The 24,366-nt window shown below is 38.9% G+C and overlaps 1 protein-coding gene across 1 annotated transcript in view; it reads right to left on the reverse strand.

The window, feature by feature from the left end:
* The window catches only part of GYS2 (glycogen synthase 2), a 61,034-nt gene extending 46,746 nt beyond the window's left edge, over positions 1–14,288 (reverse strand). The window contains exon 1 of the mRNA XM_003926564.4: positions 13,866–14,288. Within this exon, the coding sequence (XP_003926613.1) occupies positions 13,866–13,986 (121 nt within the window). The 5' untranslated portion in view covers positions 13,987–14,288. The remainder of the gene's footprint in view (positions 1–13,865) is intronic.
* Positions 14,289–24,366: the final 10,078 nt, after the last annotated feature.

Genomic DNA, 24,366 nt, shown 5'->3' on the forward strand with positions numbered 1-24,366 from the left:
TTCAGGAGTATATCAGCTCTCCAGCTTTGTGCCATAATCTTATTCGGAGAGACTTTGATCATCTTTCACTTCCACAAGATATCACACTGGTCCATTACATTGATGACATGCTGACTGGGACCAGTGAGCAAGAAGTAGCAAACACACTGGATTTATTGCTGAGACATTTGCGTGCCAGAGCATGGGAAATAAATCTGACTAAAATTCAGGGAACTTCTACCTCAGCAAAATTTCCAGGGGTCCAATGGTGTGGGGCCCGTTGAGATATTCCTTCTAAGATGAAGGCTAAGTTGCTGCATTTGGCCCCTCCCACAACCAAAAAAAGGCACAATGCCTAGTAGGCCTATTTGGATTTTGGAGGCAATACATTCCTGATTTGGGTGTGTTACTCTGGCCCACTTAACGAGTGACCCAAAAGGCTGCCAGTTTTGAGTGGGGTCTAGAACAGGAGAAGGCTCCGCAACAGGTCCCGGCTGCTGTGCAGGCTTCTCTTTCACTAGGGACACATGACCCAGGAGATGCAATGGTGCTTGAGGTGTCAGTAACAGATAGGGATGCTGTTTGGAGTCTTTGGCAGCCCCCTCATAGGTGAATCACAGCAGAGGCTTCTAGGATTTTGGAGCAAGGCCCTGCCATCTTCTGCAGATAACTACTCTCCTTTTGAAAAACAGCTCTTGGCCTGTTACTGGGCTTTGGTGGAAACTGAACGTTTGACTATGGGTCATCAAGTCACCATATGACCTGAACTGCTATGAACTGGGTGCTTTCTGACCCATCTAGCCATAAAGTCTGTGTGCACAGCAGCATTCCATCATCAAATGGAAGTGGGATATACGTGATCGGGATTGAGCAGATCCTGAAGGCACAAATAAGTTACATGAGGAAGTGGCTCAAATGCCCACGGTCTCCACTCCTGTCACCCTGCCCTCTCTCTCTCAGGCTGCACCAATGGCCTCATGGGGAGTTCCCTATGATCAGCTGACAGAGGAAGAGAAGACTGGGGCCTGCTTCACAGATGGTTCTGCGTGACATAGAGGCACCACCTGAAAGTGGACAGCTGCAGCACTACAGCCCCTTTGTAGGACATGCCCCTCACTGGAATAGACACTTACTTCAGATATGGGCTTGCCTATCCTGCGTGCAATGCTTCGGCCAAGACTACTATCCATGGACTCATGGAATGCCTTATCCACCATCATGGTATTCCATACAGCACTGCCTCTGACCAAGGCACTCACTTTATGTTATAGTGAAACAAGTGCAGCAGTGGGCTCACGCTCATGGAATTTACTGGTCTTACCATTTTCCCCGTCATTCTGAAGCAGCTAGATTGATAGAACAGTGGAATGGCCTTTTGAAGTTACAATTACAATGCCAACTAGGTGAAAATACATTACAGGGCTAGGGCAAAGCTCTCCAGAAGACCATATATGCTGTGAATCAGTTTCCAATATACGGCACTGTTTCTCCTGTAGCCAGGATTCATGGGTCCGGGAATCAAAGGGTGAAAGTGGAAGTGGCACCACTCACCATCACCCCTAGTATTCAGCTAGAAACATTTTTGCGTCCTGTTCCCATAACATTATGTTCTGCTGGCCTAAAGGTCTTAGTTCCAGAGGGAGGAACACTGCCACCAGGTGACACAATAACAATTCCATTAAACTGGAAATTAAGATTGCCACCTGGATACTTTGGGCTCCTCCTACCTTTAAGTCAACAGGTCAAGAAAGGAGTGACAGTGTTGGCTAGGGTGATTGGTCCAGGCTATCAAGATGAAATCAGTCTACTACTCCACAATGGTGGTAAGGAAGAGTATGCATGAAATACAGGAGATCCATTAGGGCATCTCTTAGTATTACCATCCCCTGTGATTAAGCCCAATCCAGGCAGGACTACAAATGAAGGTTTGGGTCATTCCCCCAGGAAAAAAAACAAGACCTGCTGAGTGTTTGCTGAAGGCAAAGGGAATACAGAATGTGTAATAGCAGAAGGTAGTCATCAACCACGTGACCAGTTGCAGATATGAGGACTGTAATTGTCATGAGTATTTCCTCCTTCTTTTGTTAAAAACATCTTTGTGTATGTATACTCTTGTACTAAGAAAATATCTTCATTTTATTTCCTTTTTCCTTTATCATGTGGCATAAGATTTATGGACTTCATATCAGCATTTAAGTATAGTTAACTTTATGTAGTAGCATTTGCATTGGGGATTGATGTGTTTTCAGTTGCACAAAGGATAGTTATAGTATGTTAGGCATAATTATGACCTTATTGCTGTCTTTATTTGAAGATAACGTATGATCTCAGGAGATGTGAATTGGTTCAAGTTGACAAGGGATGGACTTGCGATGATTAATACTGAGTGTCAACTTGATTGGATTGAAGGACATGAATTATTGATCCTGGGTGTGCCTGTGAGGGTGTTGCAAATGGAGATTAACATTTTAGTCAGTGGACTGGGAAAGGCAGACCCATCCTTAACCTAGGTGGGCACCATCTAATCAGTTGCCAGTGCAGCCAGGATATAAAGCAGGCAGAAACAAACATGTGAAAAGCCTAGACTGACTTAGCCTCCCAGCCTACATCCTTCTCCCATGCTGGATGCTTCCTGCCCTTGAGCATTCAACCCCAAGTTCTTTAGCTTTGGGACTTGGACTGGCTTTCTTGCACCTCAGCTTGCTGATGGCCTATTGTGGGACTTTGTGATTTCGTGAGTTAAAACTACTTAAAAACTCTCTTTTATATCTATATCTATATCATCTATATCTATATCTATATCTATATCTATATCTATATCTATATCTAGCTATCTATCTACTTTATCTATCTGTCTCTCTAGAGAACCCTGACAAATACAGCTTGGGACCTGAGCAGACATTTTCCAAAAGAAGATATACAAGTGGCCAATAAACATGACAAAAATGCTCAACATCACTAATCATGAGAGAATGCAAATTAAAACCACTATGTGATACCTCCTCATACCAGTCAGAATGGCTATTATTATAAAGTTCAAAAACAACAGATGTTGGTTGGGATGTGGAGACAAGAAAACACTTATATACTGTTGGTAAGAATGTAAATTAGTATTATGGAAGACAGTGTGAAGACTTCTCGAAGAACTGGAAACAGAACCACCATTCGATTCCTCAATCCCACTACCGGATATGTACCCAAAGTGAAAGGTATCTGCACTAGTATGTTCAAAGTAGCACTGTTCCCAATATCAAAGACATGGAATCAACCTAAATGTCCATCAGTGGAGGACTGAATAAAGAAATGTTTATATATATATATATACACACACACACACACACACATATATTATATATACACACATACATACATATATATATATATATACGCATGTGTATGTGTATGTGAGATATTTGTTTATTTCTACTACTTAGCCATATAAAAGAATGAAGTCATGTCTTTTGTAGCAATATGGATAGAACTGGAGGACATTATCCCCAGTGAAATAACTCAGAAACAGAAAGTCAAACACGGCATGTTCTCTTATAAGTGGGAGCTAAACAATGGGTGTGCATAGATACACAGGATGAAATAATAGACAATTGAGACTAAAAATGGTGGGAGGATAGGAGTAGGGTGGGGACTGAAAAGCTAATTATTGGATACAGTGTTCACTTTTCAGGTGATGGTCCACTGAAAACTCAGACTTCATCCCTATGCAACATATGTATGTAAGAAACCTGCATTTGTACTCTGATACAGCTTGGCTGTGTCCCCACCCAAATATCATCTTGAATTGTAGTTTCCATAATCCCCACATATTGTAGGAGGGACCTGGAGGGAGGTAATGGAATCATGGAGATGGTTATCCTCATGCTGTTCTTGTGATAGTGAGTGAGTTCTCACAAGATCTGATGGTTTTGTAAAATGCCTTTCCCTCTTTTGCTCGGCACTTCTACTTGCTGCTTCTATGTGAAGAAGGACATTTTTGTTTCCCCTTCTGCCATGATTGTAAGTTTCCTGAGCTCTCCCCAGCCCTGTGGAACTGTGATCCAATTAAACCTTTTTCCTTTATAAATTACCTAGTCTCAGATATGTCTTTATTAGCAGCATGAAAATGGATTAGTACAAACCTTCTGAATATATATAAATTTTTTAAATATAAAATAAATTAGATCTGATTGGAAAGACAAAAATTGAGCAAGTAAAATGTCACTCAGTGGGTTAATTACAAAGGGTGAAGAAACTGGGCAAATGGATGTCATGGAGATGAATTTTTAGGCAGAGGCATTGGTTAGAGCCAAGACCCTAAACTGGAAGCAGAATGTGCAATGAAAGAGTAATAGGATTGAAAAGGATAACCAGGTAGGAGGATATAAGGAGGGGTGAGGGGAGGAAGACTTCCAGTAAACTTAGGCAGGTTATTTCCCATGACAGTGCTAAACAGTAATGACTTGAGAATACACAAATAGTCTGTCAATTACTTGAGCAATACTATCTCCATGAGCTAGAGCAAGGGGATGACTCAAGAAATCCTGTGTGAAGTCCTGGAATTAATACGATCCTGGCACCAATCTACAACTCAATTGCAAAGAGCAATTTTGTTACTTACATGTTGAGAAGAAAGCTTCGTATTTTTCACTGCTATCTTTCAAAACGTATTCCAATTTATCAGAATACAGGCTTTGATAGCTACTATATTCTGAAATGTATTATTCCAGTAGCTTATACTTTACATAGTAAATCTTATCAATAGTCACAATCAATGGCCACAAGTTAGAATTGCATCTGAAGACATTACTTTAAGCCAGAGCCATGCAAAACACACTTTTTGTAGAATTGCCTTTTGAAAGGCGAGACGCAAAAGGCAAATGTTGGGACTATTATATGGTAACAATAGGCTTTATTAATTTATAAAAAAGAAGAGCTAATATAACTTCAAAATGCAAGTAATATTCATATGAGCCTACACAAACTAATTGTCCCTAAGAATTTTATATTTAAGGAAAAGCTTTTTACTGCATCGGAAAAAGTTTAAACTGTCATTGAACAAAGTCTGATAATAAGGACACTATCGAATCACAGGCCAAATGCCACATGATGAGGACAGAATGGAACACGTGAGGAGGATATATAAAACTTGGAAGCAGAAGCTTCCAGACTGGACAAGAACAGCCATGATTCACTTAACCATCCAACAATGACTCTAAGTCAACATAAATTGATGTCATCTACTACACCTAAGTATTTCCTCAAATTCTGGACAATTTTAGGGACCATCAAAAGTATTTGTTGAGGAAAAATAAATTTAGCCAATTTGTAAGGGCAACTAAAATGAAGAACTTTTCTTTAAAGTGTGGGAGTTACATCTTAGCAACATATTTAAATATATCTAAGCTTTCTTCAAAACCACTATCCACAAAAATGCAAAATTTCCAAAGAATTTCTCCTCTTCTGTAGGCTTATTTCCTTCATCTTCATCTTTTGCAGGAGAATATACCACAGGTTTCTGAAGGTAAACATTTATTAAATGCTTTATTTACATTTTTTATTTTTGAAAATTTTTTTTATTTGCAACTAAGCCTCTTGCTCAGAGATCTTAAAACATCCTTGTTTGTTAGATTATGTATTTCAAATTCAGATACACTTTGGTGGTTACAAACATTTTTATTTCCCGAATAACTTAAGAGGGAAAGAAAAATCCTTTATTTGAAGGAACAAATGATTTGATTTGGGAAATGAAATAAAAAGATAAACATAGATAATTAATTTGCTACTTCTTTCACTCAGCTGAGGCCTTCAGATAGTCCCCCACATAGCCTCAGAGTATTTAAAATATGATTATACCCTTTCGGTCTATTAGAAATAAAAACATAAAGCTTTAAAACTTCAAGGGGAGGGGCTTCAAGATGACTTAACTAAAGGCATCTGATTCTTGCCTCCTCCACAAAGAACCAAAATAGTAAGCAAAAAATCCCACATAAGAGAGAATTCTGGAATTCAACAGAGAAGTGACAGAAAGCATCTAAGGCCATAAGGGGGAGGGAAGCAAGGAAGCCTACCTAGTAGGGTTCCTCTCTGAGCCCAGAGAGGCTCTGCAATGCATGGAAAGGTAAGAGAGTGACTCCCAGTGGTCCACATCTCCATTATGGACTCCAGGAATCCTAGCCATAGGAGAGTCCCTTGACCACGTGGGCCTTGAAACTAACATAAGAAACTGCCGGCCGGGCGCGGTGGCTCAAGCCTGTAATCCCAGCACTTTGGGAGGCCGAGGCGGGTGGATCACAAGGTCAAGAGATCAAGACCATCCTGGTTAGCAAGGTGAAACCCCGTCTCTACTGAAAATACAAAAAATTAGCTGGGCATGGTGGCGCGTGCCTGTAATCCCAGCTACTCAGGAGGCTGAGACAGGAGAATTGCCTGAACCCAGGAGGCAGAGGTTGCAGTGAGCCGAGATTGCACCATTGCACTCCAGCCTGGGTAACAAGAGCGAAACTCCGTCTCAAAAAAAAAAAAAAAAAAAAACTGCCTAGCAATCACACAAAGGCATTGCTCCAAAGAAGGAGCTCTTACTGTGTTCCATCCCTGGTATCCCCATTCCTAAGCAGCAAGGTGTCATTTTGAGAGCCAAGCCCCCATCAGATGACATCTTTCCTCAGACCCGAATATCATATGCATCTCCACATCCCTGAAGCCCTGCTAAAATCCTTAACAAAAAGCCGGGCGCGGTGGCTCAAGCCTGTAATCCCAGCACTTTGGGAGGTCAAGGCGGATGGATCACGAGGTCAAGAGATCAAGACCATCCTAGTCAACATAGTGAAACCCCGTCTCTACTAAAAAAAAAAAAAATACAAAAAATTAGCTGGGCATGGTAGCACATGCTTGTAATCCCAGCTACTCAGGAGGCTGAGGCAGGAGAATTGCCTGAACCCAGAAGGCGGAGGTTGCAGTGAGCCAAGATTGTGCCATTGCACTCCAGCCTGGGTAACAAGAGCCAAACCCCGTCTCAAAAAAAAAAAAAAAAAAAAAAAAATCCTTAAAATACTTGATAACCAAATTCAACAACATAACAAAGAGACAATCCACCATGATCAGGTGGGTTCCATACCAGGATGTAGGAATGGTTTGACATACACAAGTCAATAAATGTGATACACTACATAAACAGAATGAAAAACAAAAATTACTAGTAAACTAGTAATACCCCTATGGAAAACTGTGGAGATTCCTTAAAGAAATAAAAGTAGAACTACCATTTGATCCAGCAATCCCACAGTGGGTATCTACCCAGAGGGAAAAAAGTCATTATAGGAAAAGGTACTTGCCCACACATGTGATAGCAGCACTATTCACAATTGCAAAATAGTGGAGCCAACCCAAATGCCCGTCAGTCAATGAATGGATAAAGAGACTGTGGCATATGTATATATGACGTACTACTACTCAACCATAAAAAAGAATGAATTAACTGCATTCGCAGTGACCTGGATGAGATTGGAGACTATTATTCTAAGTGAAGTAAGTCAGGAATGGAAAAGTAAAAATGGTATGTTCTTATGTGTGAGCTAAGCTATAAGGACGCAAAGGCATAAGAATGATACAATGAACTCTGGGGACTAGAGGGAAGCGTGGGAGGAGGGTAAGGGTTAAAAGACTACAAACAGGGTGCAGTATACTGCTCAGGTGATAGGTGCACCAAAATCTCACAAATCACCACCGAAGAACTTACTCATGTAACCCAATACCACCTGTACCCCAATAACTTATGGAAAAATAAAATAATAATATATACATAATTTTAAAAATTAAAAATAAAGATATGGCCTCAAAAAAATGTAATCCTCAGTGTTGGAGATGAGGCTTGTAGGAGGTGATTGGATCATGGGAGAGGATCCCTCATGAATGGCCTAGCATTGTCTCCTTGGTTTCTTGCTCATTTAGTTCACATAACTGTTTAGAAGAGTCTGGGGCTAGTTTTGATGGCTCACACTTTTAATCCCAGCACGTTGGGAGGCCAAGGTGGGCACATTACTAGAGATCAGGAGTTTGAAACCAGCCTGGCCAACATGGTGAAACACCATCTCTACTAAAAATGTAAAAATTAGCCAGGCATGATGGCACATGCCTATAGTCCCAGCTACTCGGGAGGCAGAGGCATGAGGATCACTTGAACCTGGGAGTTGGAGGTTGCAATTAGTCAAGATTGCACCACTGCACTCCATTGTGGGCAACAGAGTGAGACTCTGTCTCAAGAAAATAAATAAATTGATTAATTAATTAATTAAGTAAGTAAGTCTGGAACCTTCCCCTTCTCTCTCTTGCCCTTTCTCTTGTCATGTGATATACCAGCTCCTGCTTTGCCTTCTGATGTGAATAAAAGCTTTCTAAGGCCTCACCAGAAGCCAAGCAGATGTAGGTGCCACGTTTCCTAAACAACCTTTACTTTATTAATTACTCAACCTCAGATACTTCTTTAGAGTGATGCAAAAAAGGCCTAATACAATCCCTATTTCTTGCCATATAAACGTTAATTCAAGATGAATTAAAAACTTAAATATAAAACCCAAAACTAAAAAACTACTAGAAGAAAACATGAAGGAGACACTTCAAGACATTGGTTTGGGCAAAGATTTTATGGCTAAGACCTCAAAAGCACAGGCAACAAAAGCAAAAATAGACAAATGGGGCTATATTAAATGAAAATGCATCTTCACAGTAAAAGAAACAATTAACAGAGTGAAGAGACAACCTGTTGAATGCAAGAAAATATTTGCACACTATTCATTTGACAAGGAACTAATATCTAGAATATATAAGAACCTCAACAATTCAAGAGTGGAAATCCAATAAGCTCATTAAAAAAATGAGCAAAAGATACGAATAGGCATTTTTCAATAGAAGACATAGAAATGCCAATTGGGTATGTGGAAAATGCTCAACATTACTAATCACCAGGGAAGTGCAAGTCAAAATTACAGTGAGATATCGTCTTATGCCAGTTATAATAATCATGATTAAAATAAATAAATGACTCACGCTGGCAAGAATGTGAAGGAAAAGGAACTCTTAAGCACTACTGGCAAGAATGCACATTAGTACAGCTGCTATGAAAAGCAGTATGGAGATTTATCAAAAAACGAAAAATTGAACTATCCATAAGACCAGCAATCCCATTACTGGGTATTTATCCAAAGAAAAAGAATTCAGAATAATAAACAGATACCTCAACTACACTGTCTATTGCAGCATGATTCACATTAGCAAAGATATGGAATCATTGTAAGTGTCCATCAATAGATGAATGAAGAAAACGTGATATATACACACAATGGAATAGTATTCAGCCGTAAAAATATAAAATCATGTCATTTGCAGCAACGTGGATAAAACTGGAGGTCTTTATGTTAAGTGAAATAAGCTAGGCATAGAAAGACAAATTTTGCATGTTCTCATTGATATGTGGGAGCTAAAAAATGTTGATGTCATGCAGGTAGAGAACAGAATGATAGATACCAGAGGCAGAGAAGGGTGTGTAGGTTGTGGAAGGAAGGGAGATGAAGAGAAGTTGATTAATGGAAACAAACACACAGTTAGATAGACGGAATGAGTTCTGATGTTTGATAGCAAAATAGGATGAATATAGTTAACCACAATATATTGTATATTTCAAAATAGTAGAAGAGAGGACTTGAAATGCTCCCAACACATAGAAATAATAAATACTTGAGGTGACGAATACCCCAAATACCTGACTTGATCGTTATGCATTACATGCATGTAACAAAATGCCACATGTACATCATAAATATATTAATAAGAGAAAGTCCATCTCATATCGGTTGAGGCCTGATGATAAATAAATCTTTGTCCCTCCAGACTTTTCCCTGTACAGTCTTGCTATAACAGTCTTTACTGCTATTTCTTATATTCCAACACCATTTTAGCCTTTTTCTGTCCTCCTCATATTTTTACCTCGGTTTTTACTGTTTATACAGCACACTTTGCCCCAAGATCTTTCTTAGCAAGCTAGAATATAAGCAAATGCAATAGCGTAGAGACAAGGTCATTCCTATTTTCAAATTCAGGGTATAAACCAAGGAGATTTACCAACACATACTTTTTTTAATCCGCAAATAAATAGTTTTATTTGGACATTTTGAAAAAAAAAAAAATCACTCAATATCATTAATGAATTGTCATTTTACCGCAACGTAGGTTGTTGAATTTGAACTTAACCTTCACTTTCAAACAAGTACTTTGTATTTTATTGATCTCTATTTTCCTGGAACAACATGGGGCCTATGTTTAGTGTAAGGACAAAGTATCACACCTTTCATCTGAAAGAAAAGATAAGCTACCATAGTACGTATAACAATGAGGTGGTTAAAACCCTAAGTCGTCATCTGGTAACACTGCAAATTTACTAAAATCACTATTTCAAAGAAGTACAGAATGGATATCAGCCAAAATAAGTATCTCTCTCTGTTTCTCATTCTCTTTCTCTGTCTCTTCCCCCATCTCTCTCCATCTCTGTCTTTCTCTCTCTCTCTGTACACACACACACACACACACACACACACACACACACACATACTATACACATATAGAGACACTTCACTATTTTGTAAATGCTTAAAAAAACTACTATTTCAGTGTGTGTGGCTACCAATCTGACCCTCATGTTTCAAAACACAGTTGCAGAAGCAGAGGAAGTCATTATACAGTTAGAACATCATGTTATAAGGCAGCAGGTCTGGTAGGAAGGAGACGAGGTGCTACTTGTGACAATGGTCAGCAAATATTTGTGTTCCCAGTACTTTTCTAGGTCCTCAGTTAAAATTAAAGCAGCTGCAATCTTGGCAGTGGGAGGTGATACTCACGCTTTGAGCAAGACCCCCTGAACTGCCACCAATTATACCTACAATGGCAGCTCCAAATGTTTTATATGAAATGAGCATAGATATGGCATGCCGAAAGAGAAAGGAGTAAGCTAGTGCTTACCTTGAAGCTGTGCAACCAAGTATAATTTTTTTATAATAGATTGTGTGTTTCACGTGGTGTGATAACAACTTGAGATGACATTTACATGGCCATTGGCATATCCACACCAGGCAAAGAAATCCTAATTACTATGTATCCTGTGATTAGAGTAACATTGATGTATATGTATTTTTTTCTATTCTTTTCACTTTTGTGTTTGAAAATGAGTTACGGACTCAAAGCAAAAAATGAGCTAATTTCCTCATTCTATGAATAAATTTTATCAAGAAAGAATGATAAGCTAATACCTACAGAGTGTTTATTAAATGCTCGGCACAGTTCCAAGTGATTTACAATTAGTATTTCTTTTAGTTTTCACATCTTTACAAGAAGATGCTGCTATCTTTATTTTTTAGATGGAGAAACTGAGGCTATGCAATAAATTTTAACATTACCTAGGTAATGGTGTAGTTGGAAGTCCAAATCAGGCAGTCTGACTTTAGAGCCCACAGACAGCAAAATAGTAAGTAAAGGAAGGGAGGAACAAATTGATGGATCTTTTTGCTTCTATTTGTTTGTTTGAAACAGGGTCTCACTCTGTCGCCCAGGCTGGTGTGCAATGGTGCAATCTTGGCTCACTTCGGCCTCACTAGAACACCTGGACTCAAGCGATCCTCCCGCTTTCGACTCTCAGGTAGCTAGGACTACAGGCGTGAGCCTTCATGGCCAGCTACAGAAAATTTTTTAATTTCTGTAGAAACAGGGTTTCCCTATGTTCCCCAGGCTGATATCCAACTCCTGGGCTCGAGCAATTCTCTGCTTAGGCCTTGAAAAGTGTTGAGATTACAGTTGTGAACCACCGTGCCTGGCCTGGACGGAGCTTTAAAAGTGGTGGTGGGTGTGAAGAAAGAGGAAGAACAAAAACTGTATCACAAAAGAGAAACATCATTAGGTCTTGGGAAGGATGGAGTCCTTCTCATTCTGCTCTAGGGAAAAGCCATTTGGAAAACTTCCGTGTTAACGAAGAGCCCAGTGGCTTAGTAGTGAACTTGAGAGCACTTGTTCTTTATGATAATCACAGGAGACTTCAGGAAGCTGATAAAAGCGTGGTCTTCCTCTCAGAACTTTTTCATTTGTTAATATTAACCTTGAAATTTATTGCTTTTATTTGTTAATCTATTTTATTATTTGATAAGGATTCATCAAGTGTCTATTAGGTATCAGGCACAGAGAGATGAGGGACATAGAGTTAAGAATACAGAACTGATTCCCAAACTTCAAGAACTGACAAATTTGTAGAAGGTAGATGTTGAACTTATAATACAGTCAAATGTGATGAGTGTGAGACTAAGAGAACAAGGTATTCTAAGACTCCAAAGTGTACAGTGGAGTGGGATGTGGTTTCTAATCCGGTTTAGCTAGAAGTTTGGGAAAAACCTCTCTGATGAAGAGACGTTTGAGCTGACACTTGAAGGATTAATAGCTAAAGGAGAGAAAGTGTTGTATATGAGAGAACTATATATACCAAGACACAGAAGTATTCTCTGCTCAAAGATCTGAGTGGGGCTCAGAGAGGGAGAAGGAGCGGAGTATGAGAGAAGATGGGAGAGACCTGCAGGCCTTAGATTGTGAGCTCATGGGGAGTTAATAGCCTTAAGGAGCGTTTTGTCTCCAGGCTATGAACAGTGAACTCAGCCTTCAAAACCATTACTTTTTCTTTCTTCTTCTTTTTTTAAAATTTATTTTATTGCATTTTAGGTTTTGGGGTACATGTGAAGAACGTGCAAGATTGCTGCATAGGTACACACGTGGCAATGTGCTTTGCTGCCTTCCTCCCCATCACCTGTATCTGGCATTTCTCCCCATGCTCTCTCTCCCCAACTCCCCAACTCCCGCTGTTCCTCCCTTATGTCCCCCCAACAGACCCCAGTGTGTAGTGCTCCCCTCCCCGTGTCCATGTGTTCTCATTGTTTAACACCCGCCTGTGAGTGAGAACATGCGGTGTTTGATCGTCTGCTCTTGTGTCAGTTTGCTTTTCTTTGCTAATGTTCCTCAGTAGTCTTGACACTTTTAAACTAGAGAATATAAATCCACAAGGAATTGTTTTATAATTTTATGGATGTCTTTATTTTGTATTTATTTACTTATTTAGCCAAACTGCAATTGTCTTGATCGAGTTATAGATGTCTTTATTTTAAAAATCATTTACACTGTGATTCTCTGCCTTGCCTTCTCCTACCCAGAACAAATGAGGTTGTACCTCACTCACAAACTGGTTTATCTTTACCAACTTAATTTTCTTTATTTTATAATTTCTACATAAGCATAGCATTGAAGAAAAATTACTTTCATTCTTCTGAATAGCAGCATAGTATTTTGCCTTTTGAGAAGCTTCTATTAAAACTTTTACTCCAGGCTAATTGTGAGTTAGTAGCATTATTAAGTAGTTCATATAATCAGTAAGAGAATGTAGAGTTGAAGTTTCCATCAGGTTCTAATCACATATTCATCTTCCAAAAATAAAATGTTTAATTATACTATTTTGCTGGGACAAATTTTAAAACAAAATATATAAATATTAACTTTTTATTTCTTTTAAAACAAAATATACAAATATTAACTTTTTATTTCTATTTTGTCACAATATGGATTTGAAATTTTAATTTAAATGCAAATTCCATGGCAACAGCTAATATTTTCAATTTTCTTCCTCTTCAACATATACACAAGTCTGTATTCATAGCCTGTTGTAACAGACAAGGTTAAATGTAGCCTAAATTTACATTCCATTTAAATGCTTTCCTCATTCACTGGGAATTGGTTATTACTAGAGAATCATCTGTGAAAGGTTACTCCGCATTCTGCAGTCACCTAGCGAATACCCACCTTCAAGGAGCAGTACAAACCTTTATTGGTCACTTCCCAAGCAACTTCAAAGAGCAGTAACTCCTCCACAGGAAGTTCCTCAACTTGCCACTGGGGAAGCCCACTCAGGGATGTCACAGACAGGGATCTGCCTCGAAGCATTCTTCCTGCAGTCTTCTGAGACTCCTTTGAATCCCTGTTTCAGTTAGTTGTAATTCCAGGAAAGGTGCACTTTGAGACACAAAAGTTAGAGCTGGTGATTACCAGGTGGTGGTAGCTTCTCTTGGGAATACACTAGTAGTGTAAAATCTTATGTGCTCCCCAGAGAATTCCTGGTGGAGGGAGGAATTCTTCCTCCTCTTTCCCGTCTTTCTGGAAAGGTCTTGTGAGGACAGTATCTACCCTATCAGTATCTACCCAAACAATCCAGAGCTGTCAACAGAAAAATTCTCTGATTCAGGGCATAGGTAAGCACCTCATGAGATAGGCAGGGCATGACCCAAGTCCAGCTTTTTAGCCCTTGGCCTTTTGACCAGACTCCTAGATTCATACAGTTACCAATGCTTATTTCATCATTTCCAAAGTGATCCAATATTGGTAACTCCTCTCATACAGTTTGTGGGCCTCCAATTATTAAAATTGATAAAGAATAATTGAAAATTGATAAAGAATAACTGATAAAGAATAATTCAGTCTCATTATAATTATGTAGACTGATTGGGACACATTTTTATGCTTTAAATTCCTTTGAATTTAAAGAATTAAGTATTCTTCTTTTTTTCGATTCCTATTTCTAGAGCTTTTAAAGAAATATTCCTAGCTATTTTATTCTACACTTATAAATTGAATTTTGGTGATGGCTATAGATCTTGATCTCCCTTAATTACTTTTCTTAAAATTTTCCCTGTGGAAAAACATAAATTTCAGTGTGTCTTTGGGTGTAACATGAAAAGAATGTAATTCTGACTGGTCAATAATCATCAATCCATAGTTATAATGAGGTAGTACAAATTAATCTTTGTCGTGTTTGTACATTTCCTTCAAATATTAAAATTGATAAAGAATAATTCAGTGGATGTAAATGTTCAAACATGGGAAGAAAATTGCAAAAGAAATTAGGTTCTAAAATATCATCTGGATCAGATTGCAGATAAATGGCATATATTTGCTTTTCCCTGTGTTTCTATGTATGTAAATATCTATGTTTCAATTTATTTACACACCCATACACACATATCCGATATTGTACCTACGGAGAGTTGGTGATTCACAAACAAGCTTAATTTTGAGTCATCTTTACAGATTTAGCTAAATTTAATATTTTTACATTATTATTCTCTAGAGCAGTAGAAATGAAGCTCATACAAAATATCCTTCACAGGCTGGGCGCAGTGGCTCAAGCCTGTAATCCCAGCACTTTGGGAGGCCAAGGTGGGTGGATCACGAGGTCAAGAGATGGAGACCATCCTGGTCAACATGGTGAAACCCCATCTCTACTAAAAATACAAAACATTAGCTGGGCATGGTTGCACGTGCCTGTAATCTCAGCTACTCAGGAGGCTGAGGCAGGAGAATTGCCTGAACCCAGGAGGCGGAGGTTGCGGTGAGCTGAGATCGCGCCATTGCACTCCAGCCTGGGTAACAAGAGTGAAACTCCGTCTCAAAAAAAAAAAAAAAAAAAAAAAAAAATCCTTCACATTAGAATTACAATCAGAATTGTCAGTAATTTGTTACTTGTTAATACTATTTTTGTACCTTTTATTAGGTTTCAAATTATTTTCTATACACTTGGTTTTCGTGACTTACGCCTATTTTAGTGACTCAAGAGGGGCAGAACTACATTTCATATTACATTAATAAATCTATGTAAGTCAAATAGATTAAATATGTCAGCCAGATGGGATAGTACACACCTGTTGTCCCCAGCTACTCAAGAGGCTGAAGGGAAACAATCATTTGAGCCCAGGAGTTTAAGGTCAACCTGAACAATCTAGTGAGACCACATCTCTTAAAAAAATTAATTAAAACTAAAATAAATAAATGTCTTCCATGATTTTGTGACACATTTGATTCTTATCTCTGTTCAGAAAAATACCTTTAAGTACATAGCTTATTATCCATTTGCTTGCGTTGCGTGAAAAAGATTCTATGAACAATTAAAAAAATCAAGTAGGAAAATAGAAGTCGATTGATCATATGAGCCCAAATGATCAAATGATTGTCTTCTTTATAAAATGGTTTGCTTATGTTGACATACCTCTGAGAGTCCTGCAAGTACACATTCCAGTAAAACCAAACCTAAGGACATGCTGACAGGAGTGAGAATGAGATGACAGTGTGGTGATAGAGTTCACGTTTGCAGTGTTCTGTTCCAGCAGCCTTGAGATTGGTTCATCTAGTGTCACACAGGCCGCAGGAGCACCGATACATATTCTCCAGCATATACCATAAGACTGATTTATTTATTTACATCCGTTCCAGGTATCAACTGATTAGTTGTGACTTAGGCACTTGTGGCACCACTTATCTGCTGTGTAATCTTGAGCCAATTTCTTACCTAAGTTTTGGTTTTCTTGAAAAAATGGGGATGAGGATGGGATCATCTGAAGGTCACTTCACATAGTGCCTGGTACTAAGCCAACCACTTTAGTAATCTCAGCCTTTTTCATAACACATATGATCATCTAGTAAGAGCTTTCTCTAATGACAGAGGTTACCACTGAAGAGGAAAGGGGTAAAAAGGAGACTTCAATTTTTCTTTTTCTTTCTTTTTTTTTTTTGAGACAAAGTTTCGCTCTTGTTACCCAGGCTGGAGTGCAATGGCGCGATCTTGGCTCACCGCAACCTCCGCCTCCTGGGTTCAGGCAATTCTCCTGCCTCAGCCTCCTGAGTAGCTGAGATTACAGGCACGCACACCATGCCCAGCTAATGTTTTGTATTTTTAGTAGAGACGGGGTTTCACCTTGTTGACCAGGATGGTCTCGATCTCTCGACCTCGTGATCCGCCCGCCTCAGCCTCCCAAAGTGCTGGGATTACAGGCTTGAGCCACCACGCCCGGCTAGACTTCAGTTTTTCTTTCTTTTTTTTTTTTTAAATGTTTTACCACCTGTATATGTTACCTGATCAAATGCTCAATTACAGAAAAAAAGTTTTTCAGAAAAATTATCTTAAGATCAACGAATATATTTTATAACATCCTAAATGAAAATAGGTAGGATATAAAATAAAATAAGTAGTATGACTGATACAATTTTGTAAAAATGTACTATATACCTCTGTTCATGACGTATATGTAATAGAAGGCTGGAACAGACACAAACAAAAGATGAGGAGGCTGCATGTAAAAACTCTTACAATGGTTGTCTTTAATTGGTAGTTAATTATGATTGATAGTTATGTGGTATTTTTGTTTATTTGTGTTTACACATTTGCTATAATATATGTACACCTATAGCCACATCATATATAAGATGAATAAACAGCAAAAGTTTAATCATATAAATGAGTGAAATACACATGATTGTTTCACATATTCGCACTCATTATTTTGATTTTTTGAAATTTCTAGTCTTTAGTCACCATTTGGCATTTTTGCGTCAAGTACCAGCACTCTCAGTCACACGACTGCTCCTAATGATCCCTCATAGTCGACTTACCCTTTTGATCCAGTTATTCTCAACATGAGAACATCCTTTGCCAATTCTTTGCTTGCTAATGGTGAATACCATTTTCAAAGTTGTTCATTAAGAGAAATAAGGCCGGGCACGGTGGCTCAAGCCTGTAATCCCAGCACTTTGGGAGGCCGAGGCAGGTGAATCACGAGGTCAAGAGATCGAGACTATCCTGGTCAACATGGTGAAACCCCGTCTCTACTAAAAATACAAAAAATTAGCTGGGCATGGTGGCACGTGCCTGCAATCCCAGCTACTCAGGAGGCTGAGGGAGGAGAATTGCCTGAAGCCAGGAGGCGGAGGTTGCGGTGAGCCGAGATAGCGCCATTGCACTCCAGCCTGGGTAACAAGAGTGAAACTCCGTCTCAAAAAAAAAAAAAAAAAAAAAGAAATAAAATTAATGGAACCATATGAAGTATATCCATGAGCTGGATATATTTGCATATATTCATAGTATCTGATGAATTGCCTTCTTTCAGATATTCGTGCAAAGAAAGGCAGTCATTTGTGCAATAGATTTGAAGAGGAATCAGGAAAAGTTCTCTTCTTCCCGTATACCTGAACACTCTCCTATAATGTTTGCGCTAAAAGCGCAAATTGATGAGACGGGAGCAGAAGAGAACAGTCATCCAGACAGAAAGGGAGAACGGTTTTCTCCAAGTTGAGGAAGCACTCTCAGAAGTCCCTGATACCAAATTTTATACTTATGCTACCATTTAATCACCCAATGAAAAGAGGTGAGAGGGCAAGTCAGAACAAATGAAGATTTATTCTTGGTTCCCTTGTTAAGTATTCCAGCAGAGGTCACTAGATACATTTAGAAAACCACACATTTGCTTTGACATTTTGGAATCTTCGAAGTCTTCCAAAAAGGCTTTAGACTTCCAGGGCTTGACTAGCCTGCACCTGCATATCCAGAATGACTTAGTTAACATATTTTTGGAGCACCTACTATGTGCTACTATTCTCATCACTGAGAATATTTTCAAAAAACAGTAGTCTCTGCCTTCCTGTGAACACATATACATTAATCTTGTAAACAAATTGTTATTTCAGGTGCTGCTAAATTTTTGGAGAAGAAAAGCTGCGAACAATAGAGAGTGCTATTGAATGGAAATGAGTGCTTTAACTGGGGAAGTCAAGAAAGACTCTGGGCAAGTAATATTTGATTTAGGATATAAATGATGAGAAAGTGGCCACATTTGAAGATCTGAGAGAAGTGATAGCAAAGCCTGTAACTCTTACAGAAATGGAAAGAAGACCAATGTGGCTGAAGTCAAAAGCATAATGAATGAAAGGAATCCTGGAGGGAATGAGGTCAGAGGAAAGCCGGAAATGGATCACAGAGAAGCTGGTCAACAGCTTGGATTTTATTTTGGTTGTAGTAGGAAGTCATTGGAAGGTTTTAAGCAAGGGACTTTGTGCAACAATAATAACAAAAACAAAAACAAAAAAAGAGTGTTGAGAAGTATAAGGGAGGAGGCTTGGAGACTGAGGTCATGAAGCCTGCATATCCGTCAAAAATTCTAGAATGTAAAACTTTATTCATTCGGTGGATAATCCCTATATTCTTCTAAATGTCATAAAAGCAGAAATGAAAGTTAGTTATTTAGCATTTAGTCTTTGCCTCTTAAGATTAGAGAGAGTACTTTTGTTTTCCAACATATTATCTCTATATAAGTTTATGTTCTTATCTGTCCATTGCTTGTATGTACTTTATTATGTATGTGGTGATGTTGTTACTATAGAAACCAGAGAATTAAAAGCTGTACGTCAGGGTACTGTGATCATGATTCTTGCTCTCATGAAGTCTGCATTCCAGCAGAGAAAGCAGGTCTTAAACAAATAACTAAAGAACTTTGAGGGTGATGAATGGAATACAGAGTCTGTGAGAGCATGTAACAATAAAATTAACTTGAAACAGAGTATTAAGGACGATGTCCCTGAGAAAATAATATTTAAATTTAGACTGAAAATAGGGGAAAATCTAAGGAAGAGGGGTTCCAGGCAGAGAACCTAGTGCATGCAAAACCCAATAGAAATAAAGAATGTGGCAAATTCAAAAAACTGAAAGATCAGCACATTGAGATTCAACAACCTTGAGGTAGAAAGTGATATAGAAATGAACCTGGAGAAGCGGGAAGGGGCTGACATGAATTTTGAATTTATCTTAATAATAAGGAAAAGCCATGATAGAATTTGAATTATTTTATTTTTTTCATAGTTTTAACTTTTAAGTTGAAGTGGAACACATAAACAGCAAAGTATAGAAATTATACCCCAGTGGGTTATTACAATGCAAACACCTTTGTGTAACTATTCAATAAAATATTGGAACGAACAATATCAGAGTGAATTTTTTTTCTGAGAACTGATTCCATGGTGTGACATATTTCAAACAGTGGATCATTCTAAAGATTTACACTTTCCACAGATAATTTTCACTGCATAATAGAGAATGAGTTAAGGAGGGATGAAACTTAAGGTGATGTGTTTGTAGCATTTTGGAGATTTATTATGTGAACATTGAACTCCTGAAAATTTAATTATATAGGCTAGACAAAGAGGAAGTAGAAAGAACAAGAAATAACACTTTAAATAGCCTGAGATAATCCATTCAATAAAGAGACAGGATACCCCAGAATGAGAAGCCTCTGGGAGACTGCGCTTTCTACAGTCAGTCTTCTCAGAATCTGAGCCTCTCACTGTCTGAATGTGCTGAAAGCGCTGACACACACATTTTGACCAGAATTTCTACCTTACATGCTGGCTTTAGAACCCAGCATCAGTTAAAATGACTCCAATGTGTCTAGACATGAGAAGGTGGCTGGTCGAGTGATGGCAGTGAGATTAGAGAAGTGAGTAGTCATATCGGCTTGAGGTAGCAGTTTGTGGAGTTGATTGGTTGTGGGGAAGGGTCAGTGCCTAGGTTTCTAGTATGGACAACCAAGTGGATGGTCATGCAGTGTACAGCTATAAGAAATACTGAGCGTAGGAGGGAAACAGATTTGCTTGAGAGATTAGAGAATGACTTCTGTTTCAGATGTGGTGAGTTTCAGACACCAGCCAGATGCTCAGTAGGAAGTTAGATATTATGTCTATTAAGACCCCGAGATGAGAGATCTGGGACACGGTAACCGAAGCCACGGGAGTGGTGAGCTCTGAGGAAGAGCGAGTGCAGGTTGGATAGGGTAAACTGCATGAAGCAGAGCTCCAGAAGGGTCAACTTTTAAGGCAGAGGCCACAATGTGGTACAATGAGTTTAGATTGGCACGTGCAGTCCTGCCACAAAAGAATCAACCATCTCTCAAAAGAGACTTCACATAAAGCTTTGGATTTCTCTTTTCTCTTCAAAAATCAGATGATCTGGCCACTCTGGATTCTATTTGCATGCCTTCATGACAATAATCAGCCGGAGCTAGGTAAATCTCTCCCGAATTCACCACAGTTATCTCAGTCTCCATGGGCCTACATTAACTGTCGGGTTTCTAGAAACAGTTAAGCTCCTGAGTTAATTTTTTTTTCTATGTACATTTGCAGTTGCTGATCAGGAAGCAGCCAAAGGTAAAGCAAGTAATTATCCTTAAATTAAACTTACAATCTAAGCTGACAATGCCCATCCATCACACTGAAGATGTGAGAGAGGTTTTTTTTAACCTCGGCTGCTGAGATTATCTTAGCATAGACTGAATTGTATCTGTATAACCAGAACCTGTGTTTTGAAGAGAGCTTTTGGTTTGTTGATCCCTCTTCTCCAATTTTATTTTAAACTCTTCTTTTACTATACAAGATTAGGAAAGGGAGCTATTGCTTCTCAACCTTTTGGCTAAGATGAACTCTAGGAAAGGTAGCTGTAGCCCCTATGGATAAAGAAGTAAAACAATAAGGTTTTGGATAAAAGAGAAAGCAGAGGGATAATCTCTCTCTGGGAAGAGATCCAGTCATCCAGCAAAGTTTAATCAGATGTGTTGCTTTCGTCCTTATCCTGTTCTGTGACATCTGTGTTTCTATTTTCCCATGAATAAAACCAATATTAAAAATATTTTCGGCCGGGCGCGGTGGCTCAAGCCTGTAATCCCAGCACTTTGGGAGGCCGAGGCAGGTGGATCACGAGGTCAAGAGATTAAGACCATCCTGGTCAAAATGGTGGAACCCCGTCTCTACTAAAAATACAAAAAATTAGCTGGGCATGGTGGCGCGTGCCTGCAATCCCAGCTACTCAGTACGCTGAGGCAGGAGAATTGCTTGAATCCAGGAGGCGGAGGTTGCGGTGAGCCGAGATCGTGCCATTGCACTCCAGCCTGGGTAACAAGAGTGAAACTCCGTCTCAAAAAAAAAAAAAAAAAAAAAAAAAAAAAATTTCAAATAAAAGTTTACAAAAACAGAACCTGAAGAGAAAATGTGCAATGATGAGAGCTTAAGTGCCAAGAGTGGAAGCCAAGGCCTGATGATACTTGAAGTTTACCAGGAGAGAGGTTAGCAGAGTAAGATTATTAAGAACTAGGGCTTTGGAGTCAGGCCAGTCTCATTTAGAAGTGGACTACTTACTAGACTGTAAAATGGGGTGATGTATTTTCTCAAAACAAAGAAGAAAGAAAATTTAAAAGACAAAAAAAAAAAAAATGGAGGTGATGATATTCACTTCATGAAGTTGCTGTGGGGATTAAATGAGTATGTATGTATGAATGCCCTTTGTACAGTGTCTGCCAAAGCCCGCGTTGGCTCAGAGTTCAGGGATTCCAAGCCACATGCATGAAGTCAACCTGATGACCAGCCAGCTCAAGTTGCTCATCCTCCTTCTGTAAGAGACCATTAGTTGGCTGCCAACTGGGCTCTCTTTTCTCCAAGCTCTGATCAGGTGAGGGATGTTGACATGCAGGTTAGGAATACTGAACTATAGGCTTACTTTTCTGACATTCTCCACCAAATTTAGGATATGAAATACTGTCAAATATTATTTGCATGGTGATTTTGTATGAAGTAGAAGCATATATACTATGCAGAGGCTTATAAAATATACAGTGATATATTTTACATATGTACATATATATATATATATATATATATGTAAATGCCAAGTATTACAAGGATAAACAAGCCAGGTAATGAAAGTGGCCATGTTAAACTTTTTTTTTTTCCAAAATGATGTGATGAAAATAGTCAATGAAATATTTATTTTTTAATATGAAGAAGAAAACTCTAATGTTAGTACAGCTGTTGCACTAAATTAGTTTTTATCAGGTGGAATGACTTTGAGTAATTACCTTTTTTACCTTCTGTATTAATGGTCAGTGTAGTTAGGCAAACCTGAGAATTAGTCCTACCCCACCTTGATGAAACCCACAACACATGAGACCACAAGTAACTCCTTTACCATCAAAGCACATAAAATAACTTCTTGAGAACCCATTTTTAAAATTTATCTGTTTCTGTCAAGAAAATCTCTATTTGCATATGGAGAAGGCATAAAAGCACATTCTCACTGAACACAGATTCTGGATGCGGTAGCATCAGACCAAGAAGAAAAGCCATAACATTTTTGACCTTGACATAACATCACCCAGCCCTATTATTATCAGTATTTTGAGGAAAAATTAGATATTAAGATTTAATATAACTTAAATACTCACTTTTTTTTTTTTTTTTTGAGACGGAGTTTCACTCTTGTTACCCAGGCTGGAGTGCAATGGCACGATCTCGGCTCACCGCAACCTCCACCTCCTGGGTTCAGGCAATTCTCCTGCCTCAGCCTCCTGAGTAGCTGGGATTACAGGCACGCGCCACCATGCCCAGCTAATTTTTTGTATTTTTAGTAGAGACGGGGTTTCACCATGTTGACCAGGATGGTCTCGATCTGTTGACCTTGTGATCCACCCGCCTCGGCCTCCCAAAGTGCTGGGATTACAGGCTTGAGCCACCGCGCCCGGCCCTAAATACTCACATTTAATGTTTTTATAAGATGATATTTTCCACAAGATCGGTATTGGGTTCTCAGTCACTGTACTTGGAAGAGAAGTATTACTTTATGTGATTGGCTGTTCTGTGCGCACTTTGACTAGAAAACAAACGATTCCTGTAGCGCTGAAATTGTTTCCAAGGGGATCCTGTGGAATCACTTTCCTGATAAGAGAAAATAAAACTCTTCGGTGTTGATTTAGGGTGGAAAGTTGATAAAAAGTAGAGGGGTATTAGAAAACGTCAAGGGATTTTTTTCTTTCTTTCTTTTTATTATTATACTTTAAGTTCTGAGATACATGTGCAGAACGTTCAGGTTTGTTACACAGGTATGCATGTGCAATGGTGGTTTGCTGCTCCCATCAACCTGCCGTCTACATTAGCTATTTCTCCTAATGCTATCCCTCCCCTAGTTCCCCACCTCCTGACAGGCCCCAGTGTGCGATGTTCCCCTTTCTGTGTTCATGTCTTCTCATTGTTCAACTCCCACTGATGAGTGAGAACATGTGGTGTTTAGTTTTCTATTCTTGCATTAGTTTGCTGAGAATGATGTTTTTCAGCTTCATCCATGTCCCTGCAAAGGACATGAACTCATCATTTTTCATGGCTACTTAGTATTCCTTGGTGTATATGTGCCACATTTTCTTCATGCAGTCTCTCATTGATGGGCATTTGGGTTGGTTCCAAGTCTTTGCTATTGTGAACAGTGCTGCAATAAATATATGTGTGCATGTGTCTTTATAGTAGAATGATTCATAATGCTTTGAGTATATACCCAGTAATGGGATGGCTGAGTCAAATGGTATTTCTGGTTCTAGATCCTTGAGGAATTGCCACAGTCTTCCAGAAGATTGAACTAATTTACACTCCCCCCAACAGTGTAAAAGTGTTCCTATTTCTCCACATCCTCTCCAG

This window comes from Saimiri boliviensis, chromosome 7 (assembly GCF_048565385.1).
Source record: "Saimiri boliviensis isolate mSaiBol1 chromosome 7, mSaiBol1.pri, whole genome shotgun sequence".
NCBI lineage: Eukaryota > Metazoa > Chordata > Mammalia > Primates > Cebidae > Saimiri > Saimiri boliviensis.